This window comes from Anas acuta, chromosome 3 (assembly GCF_963932015.1).
Source record: "Anas acuta chromosome 3, bAnaAcu1.1, whole genome shotgun sequence".
NCBI classification, from domain to species: domain Eukaryota; kingdom Metazoa; phylum Chordata; class Aves; order Anseriformes; family Anatidae; genus Anas; species Anas acuta.
Genome location: NC_088981.1, coordinates 96671838 through 96688841, shown reverse-complemented (window position 1 = coordinate 96688841; position 17004 = coordinate 96671838). Strand labels below are relative to the sequence as shown.

The following is a 17004-nucleotide window of genomic DNA, read 5'->3' as shown; positions in this document are numbered from 1 at the left end:
CTCTTGTCTCCCCAAATCCAAACCTGTTAAAATATTTCCCAAGCCTTTTTTAAACGGTGGCTTAGCAACAGCAGAAAGAAATATTTGAGATTTAAGACTGGAAGAAAGAGGCTGATCCTTTTCCCTGGCTGACTAAAGATATCGAAGACTAATGTAATGTGACTTCAATATACTCCCAGTGTCAACAAAATATTCTTCCACATTTTGATATGGAAGAGAGGCTTCCTTCGAATGACCAAAACTCCTTGCAAGACTTCCAGTGTGAGTGATGGATTCCTTGCCCAGAGCCCATTATTATTTCATCATTCTACAGAACTTCAGTCTTAGGTATATCTGTGAGCCTCTGTGAGCTAGCGATGATATCTAATGAATTATTTTACATGACTTTAAAAAAACAAAAAAAAGGAACATCTGTGGCCTCAGACTCCTCAGAATAGAACATACTTCATTACATTTTTTCTTGTGCTGTCTAGATTTCTAGCAGATGCATCTGCTAGTGGAAATTTAAGTATCTTTGGCTATATAGACATTTAGGTTGGGATTTTCCCAGAGCCCTGAGAGAAGACTTTAGGTTCCCTGAAAATTGCAGTCTTTCCAGGAGAAATCTAACATTTAACCTCATAAGACCTGCAGCAGGTACTCATATGTTTTTTTTTTTTTTTTTTTTTTTTTTTTCTGAAATGTGTTTATCCACTATGGATAAACTCCTGCTGTTTTTGCTGTAATGTGCTGCATTTCAACCTTTAGAAATCTCACATTCATTCCTCACAAATTAACATCATATAAGCTGCAATTGCAATCATGTTTATTTGTAAAGTTTTTCTACTTTGTTTTACATGATGAGACATTTACTAGGGAAAAGTATTATCTTTATTTAGGCCTAACTGACAACACTGGCATATCCTTAAGTCTCAGGTACTTTCATCTTTCCTCACTCTAAATTTAAATTACCAGGAGGCAAGCTCCCATATACATTATTTGGCTGAATAGCAGTACTGTGTCACAGGTGATGTCAGTATGGTAGTAAATGAGTAAATGGATATGATTATGCCTTTATAGCCTACAGATATAAATAAATATCAAGACTGTGGTAAAAAAAAAAAAGAAAAAAAAAAGTAATACTTTAATACTTCAGGTTAAACTAAATGGAACCAAAACAGTAAAACAGTTAAGGGAAGAGAGAAAAATATCGTAGTGAGAACATTAACTGATAGCTTCAAAAGTAAGAATGCTCACTTGTTCCTACAGCATCATAATGCTTTTGATGTAAATAAGTCTCCTAGCAGATACTCTTTTCAGAAGTTCTTCTTGGCTAACATTATTCAGCTCACAATTAAAAATGCTTTTCTGCCAGGGCACATGAAGTCTGATCCCAAGTCCACTGTACTGGTGGGTTCTGGACCACTATGAAGGATCATGTTTCCTGTATACCAAGAAAAAAAATCCTGATGCTAAATTATGAACCTGAGTCTAAGCTCAGTGAAGCAACTTTGATTTGGGACTAGATAATTAAATAATACACAAGAAACCTCTGTTCCTTGTTGGAAAGTTTTAAACTTCATGGATTTTCCAGATGAATTACTTTCCCTTAGAATGGAGTTATTGAGATCCAGCTAAGAATGCATGCTTTCAAATACTAATGTCACTCATCGTATAAAGCAGGTATTACTGTGTGCCTCAATATCACATATACAAAGTTTATTCTATGGGAGGAGATATTTGAAAGCAAACATAGTAAAAACAAAACTAAAATTGTGTATTTCCATCTCTACTTTTTAAAAGTTTATTATATTGAAGTGAAATTCCAATATTTGAAATATTTTAGGCCCTGCCTATGATCTCACAGTTTGTGAAGTGAGAAACACATCACTGGTTCTTCTGTGGAAAGCTCCTGTATATGAAGGCAAAAGCCCCATTACTGGGTATTTAGTGGACTATAAGGAAGTAGATAAAGAGGACTGGATCACTGCTAATGAAAAACCTACTGCACAGCGCTATTTTAAGGTAACGTTTACATTGTAGTTAGTGTTAATTCAAAACTGAGTTTTAAGAACACATGGTTCAGTACAACAAAGGTATAAATATATATATATATATGCTTCTGCTAACATCTTCATATAGTTAAACAAAAGAGTTTAGACTGTTTTCTTATATTGACCAACATCTTTATCCTGTTCAAGGTCACAGATTTACATGAGGGTCATACCTATGTGTTCAAAGTTCGTGCAGTAAATGATGCTGGGGTAGGCAAGTCGTCTGAGGTATCTGAACCAGTGCTTGTTGAGGCAAAGCCAGGTAATGAACTGTTTTATCTCCTCTACTTCTAAAATACTGAAATACTTAGAGGTGGATTTGATAAATCTGATTTGATATTTTAGTGCAGATAAGTATTTTGAGAGTTCAGGAGCTCTTAGCCTTAAAACTTGAAAAACTTCTGTGGGTACAGAGATACTGCCAAGCCTTGTTTTATTTACTGCAGGAAATATTTTAATAATCAGTTATTTTAGTTTTTCTTTTCATAAACAGAGGTACTACTTGCTCTGGATGAAAAGAAGGATAACATTACATGTCTATTTAAACTTCAAGACTGATAATAAAATTATTTTGTTTACATATTCTCATATTCACTTTCATTTTATAGCTTTGTTTCTCAATAAGCTTTTAATATTTTAGCATGGTTTTTTTTGTGTTTGCAGAGTAAGAATGTTGGTAGAATGTGATGTTGAATCAGAATATGACAAACATTCTTCTATATATGCAAGTAAAACAATATACATTAGTGGAGAAGGACAGAATCTGCATAGGCTTTCATCATTTCTGAATTGCAACCCTAAAAAAAAATGTACCTTTGACATTTGATTTGATTCCCATTTTGCAGGAACGAAAGAAATCTTTTCAGGTGTGGATGATGAGGGTAATATTTACCTGGCTTTTGAGTGCAAAGAAGCTACAGACGCATCTCATTTTGCGTGGGGTAAATCATATGAGGAGATTGAAGATTCTGATAAATATAAGATTGAAACAGAAGGAGATCAGTAAGTCATGCAAGTTTGTATCAAAGTACCAGAAGCCTGTACTGTTAAAAATCTCAATAACCTGAGAAAACCCACTAATTATATCCTTCATTATTGATTATTTTAGTTCTAAGCTGTACTTCAAGAATCCCGATAAATCAGACTTGGGAACTTATTCTATCTCAGTTAGTGATACTGATGGAGTTTCATCCAGCTTTGTTATGGATGATGAAGGTAAGGTTCTTACTATCTCAAATGATTCTTCATTTTATCACCTTGACCAAACTGAAAATTGTCCAAGAAAGAATTGTCGAAACAATCAAACCATACATTCTCTCCTGTGCATAAAGAAAAAACAAAATATAACTCAACTGACTTCATGTGATTAGTTATTTTTCTGATTATCACAATAATGAAAATTGGGATAAGTTAAGGCAATAAAAAAAAAAATCCAATTAGATTTGTTTTATTTATGCTGGGACTATAGTCCCAGCACATGAAAACAGCATGCTGTTTGCAAAGATCTATTTCACTTTCACTAGAAAATGTTTCTTTTTTCATTGTTTTGTGAACCTCTTCATCTTATGCTGTGCTTTGACTTTCTAGCCTTTTACACCTTATAATTGGTTCTTCATGAGCTGCCTAACAAGGAGTCTTATCTAATATGACAGAAGCAGAATTTGAGGCTCTACATATGATATAATAAACCTACTCTATATCACTGGAGTTACAATGAATTTGCTTCAGTCTGACTTTAGTTTACCAAGGAGGGGTACTGAGATGAAAGGTGAAGGGTGAAAGGTGCTGTTTTTTCACAAAAATGACTTTTGCTTTCCCAGTTCACAGGCTGTAGTTGTTATGCCCAGTTCCCAAACTAAACATGATTATCCTTCCGCTCACATTTTTTCTGACGTTCAAGAAGAAGCAATGAGACTGTGTGCAAGTCTGACAGTAGACAGGACTTCTGTCACAGTGTAAAATGCATCAATCCCATTCAAAGTACGTGTTGAGAATAAACTATTGTGCAGCTACCAAAAGAATAGTTCTCCAGGACATGGACCATTTGTGTATATTCTTAGAATTACCAATATCTGCTTTGGCTAGGGAAGGTAAACTTGCAATATTTTTGATTAATATTTTTGCTATTGATGATCAGGCCTGCATTTGATTATGAGAACTTCCCTTTGGTTTAGTTTTGAAGTATCACTCCAATAACCATTTATAGGCCTTGTTGCCTTCAGTTTATATTTCCAGGTTTTTCTATTCAAGATAAGATGTTTCGTGACCCACTTTTAGCACGTCTTCTCTGGTCATATCTGTCACTCAAAATTACACTTGTATTTGTACTGTGTCCCTGAATGAGTGTCAGTTTTTGTCTTAGCGCTGAAAACCATTATATCACAGCCAACTTCCTCAAATGCTATGAATTCTCCTGTAATTTTGCTAAATCCTCAACTATGTCACAAATGCTAATTTCTATCAGTCTTTACATTATCTGGAAATATGGAATTGGCAATGATGTTCATATTCCAGATCTATACTAGTAATGAATATGATAAATAGGGTTAGTATGAAAACCTAAGAATATGATTTCTAGACTCACACAGCCTTCATGAGGATTTAATGTATTAAGTAGAACTTTCTGCACCTTTTTCAGACAAATCTGCACTCAATGTTGTTTCCTGCCACAGTAAAACAAGATTTTCAGGTACTTTGTCAGAAAGGAGGTCAGCATATAAAAGAACCTTATGCACTGGTTAGAATCTATTGTCTCCCATCCTTAGTTTCAGTCCCATGGGAAGTTTAAAATAGGTTTCATCCCGTTTAGATTTTCTCACATAAGAGAGTATGCTTGAAATAGGAACATTCACTAAATCCATGCATCAGAAATTACATTTCTTAAATCTTATTTTTAAGACATTGTCTTCTAAAGAAAGTTGAGTATTTCACATATAAGACGTAAGGAGATTAATTATTTGCTGATATTCTTATCTACCTTCTTTGACATTCATATTCCGACTATTTTTTCAGAATAAATGAAAACATGCATGTTTTTCTTAATTTCAGAGTTGGAACGTTTGATGGCAATAAGCAATGAAATAAAAAATCCAAGTAAGTTGAAAATCTGAATTTATTCTATATTTCTAGAAGAAGTATAATTATGTGGTTATGACTAGAGTTCCCAAAAGGTTCTTCCTGAGACAATGGAAGCTTCATTTCTCATGGAATAACTTGCTTTCCTTGTCGTTCCATTCATTTAGAAGAATGGAAAGTTTGCATTTAGTTTGCATTGAATAAATATTGTCATTACTTATAAGTCTTTCAGAGTTTAACTTTACTTTGACAATATGTTATAGTCTGCTACTAGCAGATTCCTTAAATATTGTGCAAACAATAAATTATAAACCCTGTTCTCTCTTTGAGAACGTAATTTAAAAATGAACATTAAATGTATTTTCCCTGCATAAACTTTATTCTATATTTAGCATTCCAAAAATAATGGGGAGGTACTAATGTTTTACTACAATTGTCCCTTTCCTAAGAAGGGTTCATGCATTATTGACTTTTTTTTCCTTTTTTTTTTTTTTTTTTTTTCCCCTGCAGCAATACCTCTGAAATCAGAATTAGCTTATGAGGTTCTTGAGAAAGGTGAAGTTCGTTTCTGGATTCAAGCTGAGAGTTTATCACCAGATTCTACCTTCAGATTTGTTATTAATGATAAAGAAGTTGAAAATAGTGATGTAAGTGCATATTGAGTATTATATATTTGTGAATTTGCTTAATAACAGTTTATGCACTGAGTTGTTTTTTTTTTTTCTATTTTTATAGTTGCTTAAAATTACTTAGTATCAGTCTGATAATACTTGAAAGCAGTGTCAATCTTTAGCCCTAATCTTTTTCACAATGTAGAATTCATGTTGCAGAGAGATCTTATTCTAGATGACCAACAGTCAAAGAGACCCTTAATAAATGCATCTGATTAAAAGTAGCATTGAAATACTTTAGGAAAAGAATTCAAGTCAAAAAAGCTGCTTGCTTCAAGTACAGATTTTGACTGCAAAACAGCAAGATGCTGTTCCCTGAGGCACTCTGAGGCCACTGCTAGTAGTTCTATATATAACGTGCGAGGCACTTGACAATGCAACAATAATCATGGATACAAAAGTTTTACATGGTGTCGGTTGCCTTTATTTTTATTATTATTTTTAATTTTGGCCTTGACAGTAAATAGGCACTGAATGGCTACATGAAAATGAAAGAACAGATGGAATGCATCTTCTTGTATTCTTGTGGTCTAGCAAGACCATTCATGCTAAGGGACACTAAAAAGACTGGGCTGAGAAGAAAGCAAGGGCATATCCTTGTCAAGCTGGAGTAAGGTTCATATAAAGGGCATAAATAGAAATATCTTTTCCTGTGAGGAATCCACCTACAGTGCAGCTGTTTGAAAGTTTCAGTTTATTCCTGAGGTTGCAAAGCCTGTTTTTGGCTAGAGAAGCTTGTCAGCATTCTTACACCATAGAAAAGCAAGGAGCATTTCCTTTAATTACATATTGACAGGTGGAAGAGGAAGTGTTCCTCGGCAAAATACTTCTCTTCTCTGCATTTCTTAATTTAAGAAGTAATAAACTCTAGCACTGAAAGCCTGAATATTAGTGACTAGGATGTATTGAAATTGCAATATTCTTTCTTGGCAGTCTCGTTGGAACAGAATAAGCTATTTTTAGTTCACATATGTTTTGAAAGTGTTGACATCAGAGAGAGAGATTGCCTTGAAGTGGATCTGCATTATTTCACCTCTTTAATTAGTAACCCACAGGTGACATTTACTTTTGGAGATTGATGATATTTTTGTGGAAAGTCACATAAAAGCCTGGTATTTATGGTGCCAATAAAATCATTGAACTTCATCTTGCTGCATAATGGCAATAGTTAGAAGCCTAATTACACTCTAAAACCTGCTTGGAGACTGGACTACAGTCACTGAACATGTTCAATAGACCATTATGCTGGTGAATAGTAGCCTGTTTCTTGACACTGGCTAAAGTGATAGATTTTTCCTTCTAGGTGCTACAAAGGGAACAGTTTCTGTAATATTTTGAAATAATCTGAGAATTGAATGAACTGAACCCCACTTACTCAGCTGTAATTTTAATCTTTTAATGATTTTTCTTTACTCAAAAGCAAGAAATACAAACATTTTAGGAAGTGTGTTAAAGAATCAGATTGAAACATACACCTTGCTTTTCTTGTTCTGCTTCTGGAAAATCTCAATTTAACCTTCTCTCTGAGAACTCATTAAATTAATGCAAGTGTTGTCCTTGACTTCTGTGGGCAAGAAATTAAAAGTGAGAATTTGAATTTGTGCTGTTTGACAATTTGCCGCAACTATACCCTCTCTTTTAAATCTACCTGGCCTATCTTCTCCACTCATATATATAATCTCTTATATAAGTAATTATACTTATTTTTGGTTATATTAATTTTTTGGAACTGTTTGCTTTTCACAAATTCCTATACAAGAGAATAAATAATTTCTGAAGCTTACACATTTCCTTCTTTTCTAATTGATTGCCATGTCTTCCTAACACCTTTCTGAATTTCAGGTGCCCGTTATTTCCATATGAATTGCACTGAAGTCTTTCCATTCCCAAAGCCTCAGTGTTCCTTATTCTGATTTCAAGGAGAGGGCAGGCACCACCGCTATTCAATTCAAACAGGGTCAAGGTCATCTGGTCCTACCGTCTTCATCCATTTTAAGATATATTTTGTCATTTCACAATTCCATAATACATGTTCTTTTAATGATCTTTTAGTTTTAATATGAAGGGGAATGAAAAGACATTTCATTTATGTCTCATTTTTAGTGCCTATGTATTTTTTTTTCTCTGTTACATTGAACCATGGCTTTATATTTTCATTTATTTAAGGCATTTACAATATTTTTCATGTTTTCAATTCTGTCTTCTCCTTGGTACTTTTGACTCTTTCTTTTTCAGGTATTCTGTAGTATCATACAGTTTATAATGTGCATTGGATGCATTTTTTTTGTTGTTGTTGTTGACATTATTATAAACTTGACAGAACTTTACAAATTCATACCCTAATTTACACTTGTACTGTTGGTACATTTGAAAGCACCAGTAATGAATGCTAACAACCTTGAATATGTCAATGCTATTCTTAGATAGACACCTCAGGTAGCTGCAAGTGTGGCAGATTTCCCTACCTTTATAGCTGTCCTTCAGTTGACTACTTTTGCAGGTTTTCCCCAGTTGGTAGTTTTGGTGTACTGAACATTAAGTGAGCATACATTGCATTAAGTCCTGCATCTGTGTGGGAGCTATTCTACCAGGCTTGCTGTCCATATAACAGTGAATCTGTTCTTGAAGCTGGCTGGGAGCCGTCCCTCAAAGGTGAAGAAATATATGTGGGGTCATTCTTTCTAATTTTAGACAAGTACTTAAAGTTCCTTCCACTTAAGGAACTGGTCCCAGAGAGTTCAACAAGTGTTATTTTTACCCCATCTCCCCCCGACCTCCTTTTTTTTTTTTCCTTTCCTTTTTCTTATTCTTTCCTAAACACACAGATAAAGCTCATGGCTTTATCTGTTTCAGGTTTTGGACTCCAACAAGGTTAATAAAAATATTCTGTTTATAAGGCCTCCTGTCTCCTTATAACAACTACAGGCTCTATAATAACTTACTGCATCACTTAAAAGTGATACTTTTGCCCCCTCATGAATGGAACGGTTGTCATGTAACATCCTTAGCTGTTTAGTTACCCAAACACATTGACCAAGTAACTTGTGTAATTATTTTTTGCTTTACTTCAGGAATTTTTTAGTTGAGATTCAAACAATGTCACTGTTAGTGGGACACATGGTCCTCATAGTTTACTAACTGAATGAAAGAGATATTATTTAGGATAATATGGTTATATCTAAAATAGTACCTGCAAATTCTAAACACATTTTGCACTTATTGTCCAATATTTGCTTATAATTTTCTATTTTCTTGAAGATTCCTGCTTATAATTTATCTTTCTGGAATAATTATTAGAAAGCAAACACAAAAAGGACACAAACAGTGAAAAGCATATTTATTTTAGAAGTCAAGTCAATATTTGGTATTTTGGGTATTCTCCAAGGACTTTAGTAGGTAGCTAGATTTTTTGACAGAATCCTAATTCTCTTTTGTTGGACTTTGTTAATCTTCTTAGTTCCCAGAATCTCTGTTGGTTTTGAACGGGGAAGCCACAAGTTACTGTTCTCTGTCATGGTCTTACACTTTAGTGTTCCCCAAAAATAATAGGTAGTAGAAGATGAGCAAATCATTATATCCTTCCTAAATATATATTTTTTTTAGTGAGGAAAAAAATCCTGTATCAAGCTGCCACTTATGTCTTAGAGGTATTTAGTAGTTATGATGGTTTGAATTTGTTATAATGGAATTATTTACAAGGTACATGTTTGAAGATCTGTGTCTACAAACTTAACACTTGCAGCTGTCTTTATACTCTGCTAGGAACAGTGTTTCAAACTAGCAAAACCCTTTGTTGAGCAGGAAGCTGTACTGCAGCTAAAGGCTGGATGTGGAGGCTCTTCTTCCAACGTGCATAGTACAATAAACTATTATCTTTAAATCTAAAACACCTGTATTATGATGATTTGAGTATTCCAAATGCACACAGAGGTTCCTGCCACCTCTGGGACCTTGTACAATAGCAAAGGAAATCACAGCCCTCTTCCTATAGTTTATGATTAAAAAGAATGAAAACATGAAAAAGATCAAGTGTGGAGTTGGGGGATCCAAAACATGCATACTTTGATAGTGATTCATAAGTAAGTAATTAACACCATACTAAAGTTATTGCTTATTTATTTCAGAGGCATAAAATAAATTGCGATCGTCCAAATGGTATTATAGAAATGGTGATGGACCGCTTTACAATTGACAATGAAGGTACCTACACAGTACAGATTCAAGATGGAAAGGCCAAGAACCAGTCTTCATTAGTTCTCATTGGAGATGGTAAGTTCATTAAACATGGAAAATTTCAGTGAGACAGGTGAAGAAATAAACTTCAATTATTCCTTGACTACTTTTGTGACTAACTGATCGTTTGTTCACCTCTTCTGAAATTTAGCATTTAAGGCAGTATTGGCTGAATCTGAGCTCCAACGAAAGGAATTTCTCAGGAAGCAAGGTAAGAGAACAGATTAGTGATTTCTGGCCCATTTTGCAGTGCACAATGCATTCCTGGTGAATACTAGGTGCTTCTAACTTCCATTGACTTCATTAGAAGATAAGTATATCATGCAGTTGGAGGGGGTATTGAACCCTTGCTGGATGTGGATATTATTTTCTAACATTGTTGTATAATACTTGCAAATTTTGACAGAACTTTCATTAAGTAGAGAAATAAAGTGGGAATCCTTACAAGAGGTTATATTTGCTGAATATTCATGAGAAGTATGCTTACTGTAGGCTTCAAACCAGCAAAACACTTCAGCATGTTTAGTTTTAAACACACAAGTTGTCCATTCATTATAATTGACAGAAGAACTGACAGTAAAACATCAGTAAAGGAAGATTAAAATCCTGAGCCTGTGGTTTCTGTCCAGGCAAAATTTTAGGTACTAAATGTACATACATTTGTTTTATAGTCTAAGATAAAAATAGATTTAGGGAAGAAATTATACTGTATATATACTCACAATCAATGATTTAAGTGAAAGTCTAGGACTTTGCTACCTCCCATCTGTGGGTATTGCAATCTGACCCTCCAGACATTAAAACATACTCAAAAATGTACTGATATGAGTAACCACAATAACTTCAAAGAGTATGTATATCAGTAAATTTACTGAAGGACATACATAATTGACTTCAGAACCTAAATAGGGAACAGGAATATTTCCTGTTCTGCTGGAATGATTAATATATATTTTTAACTTCAATTAATTTGGACAAAAACTGTCAGGCATGGTTTTTTTGCTTTGAAATTGTAATTTGGTGAGCATTTGAATACAGTATTTTATTCTTAAGTTCCACATGCATTAAACACATCATCTTGTTTGTAACTATTCTATTTCTTTCCTATGCTTGCTTAGAAATTGGGCATAAACTTATTTAATAAACATACTTGTTTTTCTCACTGTTTTACATTTTGGAATACTACATGATTTACCCTACAAACTAACAGATAAGTGCCTCAGGTTTCTAATCTATACTTTAGACACGTGTGTTAATACAATTAATACTTACTGCACGATTTTCCTTCTTGTTCATGGGTAGTTCAGGAGTGCTCTCTGATAATTCTGGTGTAGGGATGTGAGAATGTAATTAATAGCCTTTTTGTTTCTTTCACAAAGGATAACTCTGTTATCCTTTCCTTCATCTTACAACACATGCTTTAAGGCTATTTTGTTTCTTAGGTCCTCACTTCTCAGAGTTTTTGTATTGGGAAGTTACAGAAGAATGCGAAGTTCTACTTGCTTGTAAGGTGAGGAAATATACTTAAAATATTTTTAGAATGTGTTGCTTAGTAGCTGAGGTAGGAAAATATGTGGAAAGATTTTGATGTTTTTACAATGGAAAAATTCCTACTGAAATATTTTTATTTGGACGAATTTTAATCAAACTTCCTGATTTGTTCTTCAGCAGTAGTTCTCATTTAAACAAACAAACAAAAAGCAAGATTAAATCCTTCATTTAGAACAGGAGTAGTCTTAAAAATTAAAAAAGGAAAAACAATTTTTGGAAATATTTAGATAATCTAATCTTTTATAATAACTGTGAGTCATAAAAATTATTTAAATAAAATAATCAGCCCTAAGTGGTCCTTCTTCCTTCCTCAACAAGCAGCCACAGTTCAAACTCTTTACCTACAGTTTTCTGATTTGGAGCTTCCTCTAACAAATTGTCCATTATTTAATCAACTGTAACCAAACATGCAATAAAAGTTTTTAGAATTGAAGTTATAGAACAGGATTTTTATTATATTTAGCTAATGACTTTGGAATCATAACTAATGCATATGTGCATAGAATTCAGAGTAAATTCTATTAAGGTCTTTATATGCCATTCTGAACTGATATATTTTCATTTTTGTTGCTCTTTTCTAGAATGACTAATTAGAGGTCTCAATAACAAAGTTAATTGAATTTAACAAGCATTGAACTCTTCTTCATTGCCTTTTCCTATTGTACAGACTTAACTGTATTCATTTTCTTCATTCTTTTGAATAAGTTTTTGACTTTTAATTAGATTAACTTAAATCATTCATTATGAGTAATATGACTAATATAGATGCAGTTTTTTCTTCCTTTTTTTTTTTTTTTCCCCTCTGCTCACTAATTAGGAGGCCTTTAACCTCAATTTATTCCCAGCAGAACTGACCTAGGGGGTGAAGCTGCCATTCTGCGTGCCCCCTTTTAGTGCTCAAGACTCATTAGCTAACATGGTACCTTTGCTGATACTGAGCTGCGTAGTTGCTGCATTTTATAATCTCATAGTGCATTTGCCTCAGGCATGAACTCTGCTTATCCTTTCATTAATTAAGTGTTGCTGAACCAGTTATACTAGTGTTAATTCTCTACAAATTAATCTGAAATTATCCTCTTGTCTTTGACAGTAGAGCCTATTTATACCACAGAAATTGTGAAAGGCTGATTATATGCTTTTTACCAGTGTACTTTTCATTTGTTTGGTCAAAACATTTTGTGTAAATACAATATAGGATGTGGGCATTCTTCAAATTCATCCTTTTAACTATGCCTTTGACCTTATAATGTTCGTTATTGTTAGTGTGTGACTGGCTGTTAGGTTCAGGCCATTGTTGTTTATGGCCATTTAACTGGTATTTATACATAGGAAGAAGTTGAACAATAACACCTGGATTTGTCTGACTAATTTCAGGTACTTGACATTCCAGTCAGAGGTGTGGCTGACCTGGGCTGTATCTTCAGTAATAAAATTATCCAAGGAGCAATTGTTGCCTTCCTAGGCCATATCATTTCCTTCAGAGTGGCTCATATTCACACTGCTTAGTTGGCTTCTTGTAAAGAAGACTGGGCTTGCCTAGATCCGGGTCTCTTCTAACCTCTTTGTAGTGCCCTTGTGTAAAAATAATTTTTGTGGGTGTCCTTATCTCTTGAAAGAGCCTGGGATAATGTGAAGGATGTGATGTGACATGCAAGAGAGGACTTTTGAACAGGAATTTCTCAAAGACTATGGCATGAAATAGAAGACTTTAAAAACTGGTAGCTTGTGTAAGACATAACTGATGGTGTGATCCAGATTTATAACAGTGATCATATGGTTCTACATATAAAAAACATGTCAAATATGTAAGGTATGGTTCTACATACAATGTTTGCACTGGAAGGGACCTTAAAGGTCATCTGCTTCCAATCCCCATGCCATGGGCAGGGACACTTCCCACCAGACGATGTTGCTCAAAACCCCACCTAACCTGGCCTCGAACACCTCCAGGAATGGGACATCCACAGCTTATCTGGGCAACCTGTTCCAGTGCCTCACCACCCTCACAGTAAAAAATTTTTTTTCCTTTTATCTAATCTAAATCTACCCTCTTTTTGTTTAAAGACATTACTCTGTGTCCTATTGCTACACTCCCTTACAAAGAGTCCCTCCCCAGCTTTACCTTTAGTCACCTTTATGTACTGGAAGGCCATTCCCAGAGCCTTCTCTTTTCCAGGCTGAACAACTCCAACTCTTCCAGTCTGTCCTCACAGGAGAGGTGCTCCAGCCTCCCGTGGCCCTCCTCTGGACTTGTTCTAATAGGTCCATATCCTTCCTGTGCTGTCAATAATAATGAACAAAGATTGTGCTATGTAACAGAACACAAAATGTAGCATTCAGGTACCACTTCCATTGTATGGGATTTGACCTGATTGACTTTTGTTTGACTTAATCATTAATTCCATAATAGCTGAAGTTGATGAACTGTATTGATGAACTTTTTAGACCCTCAATGAGAGGGGGACATATTTGTCCATCTCAGTAACAATTTGCTGGTGTTTCCTTTTCATTGCATGTTTATTTTTCTTTACATGCCAGCATCTACCATCATTTTTCTTCAAGTAGTTCTAAATTTCAGAACGTTCAGAAGCTACCCACTCTTGCATCGTCTTGACCTTTATTTGTACTGTATTTGTTAAAAGCAAGATTTTTGGTGTGCGGTTAAACAGTAAAAAAGGTAACTTTTCATAGTAAATGTCAACATGAAATAACTTCGGCGCTGCAAACTGCATGTGTCTGAATCTCAGTCTATTTATTGTCAGATTGAGTGCTAACAGTCTTTGATGAAAAATTGTTGAAAAGCATTAAAGGCTTGTTCCTTCGGGCTTTGTTCAAATAAAATTGCCACTCATGTCATATGACTGTAGGAACAGCCGCTTTGTAGTTACTGGTAAATGTAAAATGCTGCCCTTTTTCTTTTTTTTTTTTTTTTTTTTTTTATTTTTCAGGCGAGACATTGCTTTGGGCCAGGTTGTGATCCCAAATACTCTGTCAGAGATACATAGCAACCACGCTAGTTATTAAACAGCAATATATGTGATTAATGTGAACAGGATTTAGAGAGCTTCCAGGAATCAGTACAGGAGAAAGGTGGTGGTGGTGGGGAAATTCCTCCTATTTGTCTGGTCATCTCTACAGAGAGCTTTCATAGAGCTGTTCATCTACAGAACAAGACTCCTCTAATGTGAAAGGGTTAGAAATTGGTGCATGTATTTCCCTCCTAGCAATCCACTTGAAAACTATTGCAGAACTCAGAAATAAATTAACCTCTGGGCTCCCCAGTATCCATTTGTTCAGTTCTTTAAGGATTTTTATTTTTTTTTAAGCGACTGCCTGGGGATTAAGCATCTTGCTAGCTCTTTCCTTCTACCAAAGCCATGTTGATGGGGATTCAGGCTAGACACAGAAATACAATTGTATTTCTGTGATTCCTGGAAGGGTATAAGGTTAGTGATGTCAAACAAACCATAGTGCTTCTGAAAGGAAGAAAAATAAAATATATTAACAATGTTTCTAAGGAGATCTGGGCTTTTAGCTTCTTTGAATTCACACTTTGAGACCATTCATCCAGCAATATTTTAAGTGTCACTATTAGACAATTTATATTTCAAAATTATAGCAGTACTTGAGGTATAGCTGTAGTTTATTTATGCATTGCTCAGACTAGCTGCTACTATTACAGCAAAATTTGGTCTTTTAAGAACGTTCTCTGTATCTGAAACACTTTTTAAAGCTCCTTTGTATTGAAAGAGACTTCAATTTGTAGGATTTCTCAAGTCTTCGTATTTCCTGTAGGATACAGTGTAATGTAAAAAAAAAGAATTTCTAGTGCAGCTCGCAATTCTGAAGTCTTTTTGAAGGGAAGTAAAATGCTTTCAGAATAGTAATTTCAGTTGCTTTTTGTGGTTTGGCCCTGAAAGGCATTGCTTAGGTAGCCAGGATGAATCTGCAAATTGGCTGAATGTTCTCCAAGATAGGGCCTAGAATGTGTTGCAGGTCTCTGGAGACACATGGCAAACATAAAACAATAAAAGAGAGTTCAGCATCTGTAATTTCAAAGATACTTCTCACAGATATCTCTAGACAAACTACAACCGTATAACAAGGATGCAAAATCCTTTAAGGAAGGACGTGGACAGGATTGCCTTTAAAGATTTGACAGTGCTCTGAGCTGCCTAATTCTGACCAGTTCTGTGCTGCAAATACTAAGAATTTGCTGAATCGGAATTGTTTTTTCTGCTTAGCTATTTGATGTATGTTATATATATAAGAAAAAAAAAAAAGGTTTCTTATGCTGAAAGTAGTATGTAACTATGTATGTATGTATGTAACAGTATGTATGCTGAAAGTGTATGTAACTACATACACTACAATGTATTTCATCAAGATAGAGCCATGCTTATGTGCATTTTTTATTGTACAGGTTGCAAACACAAAGAAGGAGACTGTTTTCAAGTGGTATAAGGATGGTTCTGGGATTGATGTCGAAGAGATGCCTGATCTGCAGAAGGGAGAATGTCACCTAAGTATTCCCAGGGTACAGTATCACCTTCTGATTAGAAATGACAGTGATGTGTTAGAGATTTGCCAGGCAGATCACTAAAACAGCTATCATGATTTCTACGAACCATTTTAAAGAAAAGGTGTATTTGCTACCTTTCAATTAGCTAGTGAGTTGTTACTGCTAGAAAAAGAGTATATGTTTTTGTTACCAGCTCAGCCAGGTTATGCTTAAGTTGCTTCAGCATCCTTTGTTGAACTCTTTTTTTTTTTTTTCTTATTGAAAATAAGAAAACTTCTTCTCAGTTTTTCAGTTTGTTCAAGCACCTCATATTTGACAGTTGTCTCAGTTTTATTTACTAAAATAAATAGGTTTGAGGTATATCACTTCTTAAGGTTTATATTTATGTAAACAAAATAGCCTAACTTGTGTCTGAAGCTTTACCTTGAAAAGTTGCTTTCTTTCTCAAGTGTCCAAACCTCCCCTTGATCAAGTCTTTCTGCTTTCAGAATAATATGCATTCCATTTAATTAGTTTATTTAATTCAATTATTGTCTTCATATTCTTATTATTTACTCACTTCATTTCACTTGCAGTAGGCTACTGAATTTCTAGTCACTTCATTTTTCTTGAGTAGAGTTTTCTGGGGGAGAGTAGTTTCAGCTTGTCTTGAATTGCTGTCATTACTTATCATTTAAATATATGACACTTTTTCCATTATTTACTTGTTTGCGGGCTTGTATAAACCTAAGATTAAATTAAACAACCTCTAACCTGAATGTAAGTATTTAGATATTTCACTTCATGTTTTTAAATAAAATAAAATAAGATCACCCAAACAGAAACCACTGCCTTTAAAGCAGTATCACTGTGATAGATTTTAGAATGTAAGCCCTCAATGCATTATTTACTTAGCATACAGATAATTTGACTACAGCTG

The 17004-nt window shown here is 34.5% G+C and overlaps 1 protein-coding gene across 6 annotated transcripts in view; it reads left to right on the top strand.

The window, feature by feature from the left end:
• MYOM2 (myomesin 2) overlaps nucleotides 1-17004 on the top strand; it is a 79571-nt gene that overhangs the window by 51067 nt on the left and 11500 nt on the right. For all 6 annotated transcript variants that reach the window (XM_068678430.1, XM_068678428.1, XM_068678429.1 and 3 more), the window contains 10 exons: nucleotides 1826-2004; nucleotides 2181-2295; nucleotides 2879-3035; nucleotides 3142-3248; nucleotides 5082-5126; nucleotides 5619-5755; nucleotides 9904-10048; nucleotides 10164-10223; nucleotides 11455-11522; nucleotides 15987-16100. In XM_068678430.1, the coding sequence (XP_068534531.1) occupies nucleotides 1826-2004; nucleotides 2181-2295; nucleotides 2879-3035; nucleotides 3142-3248; nucleotides 5082-5126; nucleotides 5619-5755; nucleotides 9904-10048; nucleotides 10164-10223; nucleotides 11455-11522; nucleotides 15987-16100 (1127 nt within the window). The remainder of the gene's footprint in view (nucleotides 1-1825; nucleotides 2005-2180; nucleotides 2296-2878; nucleotides 3036-3141; nucleotides 3249-5081; nucleotides 5127-5618; nucleotides 5756-9903; nucleotides 10049-10163; nucleotides 10224-11454; nucleotides 11523-15986; nucleotides 16101-17004) is intronic.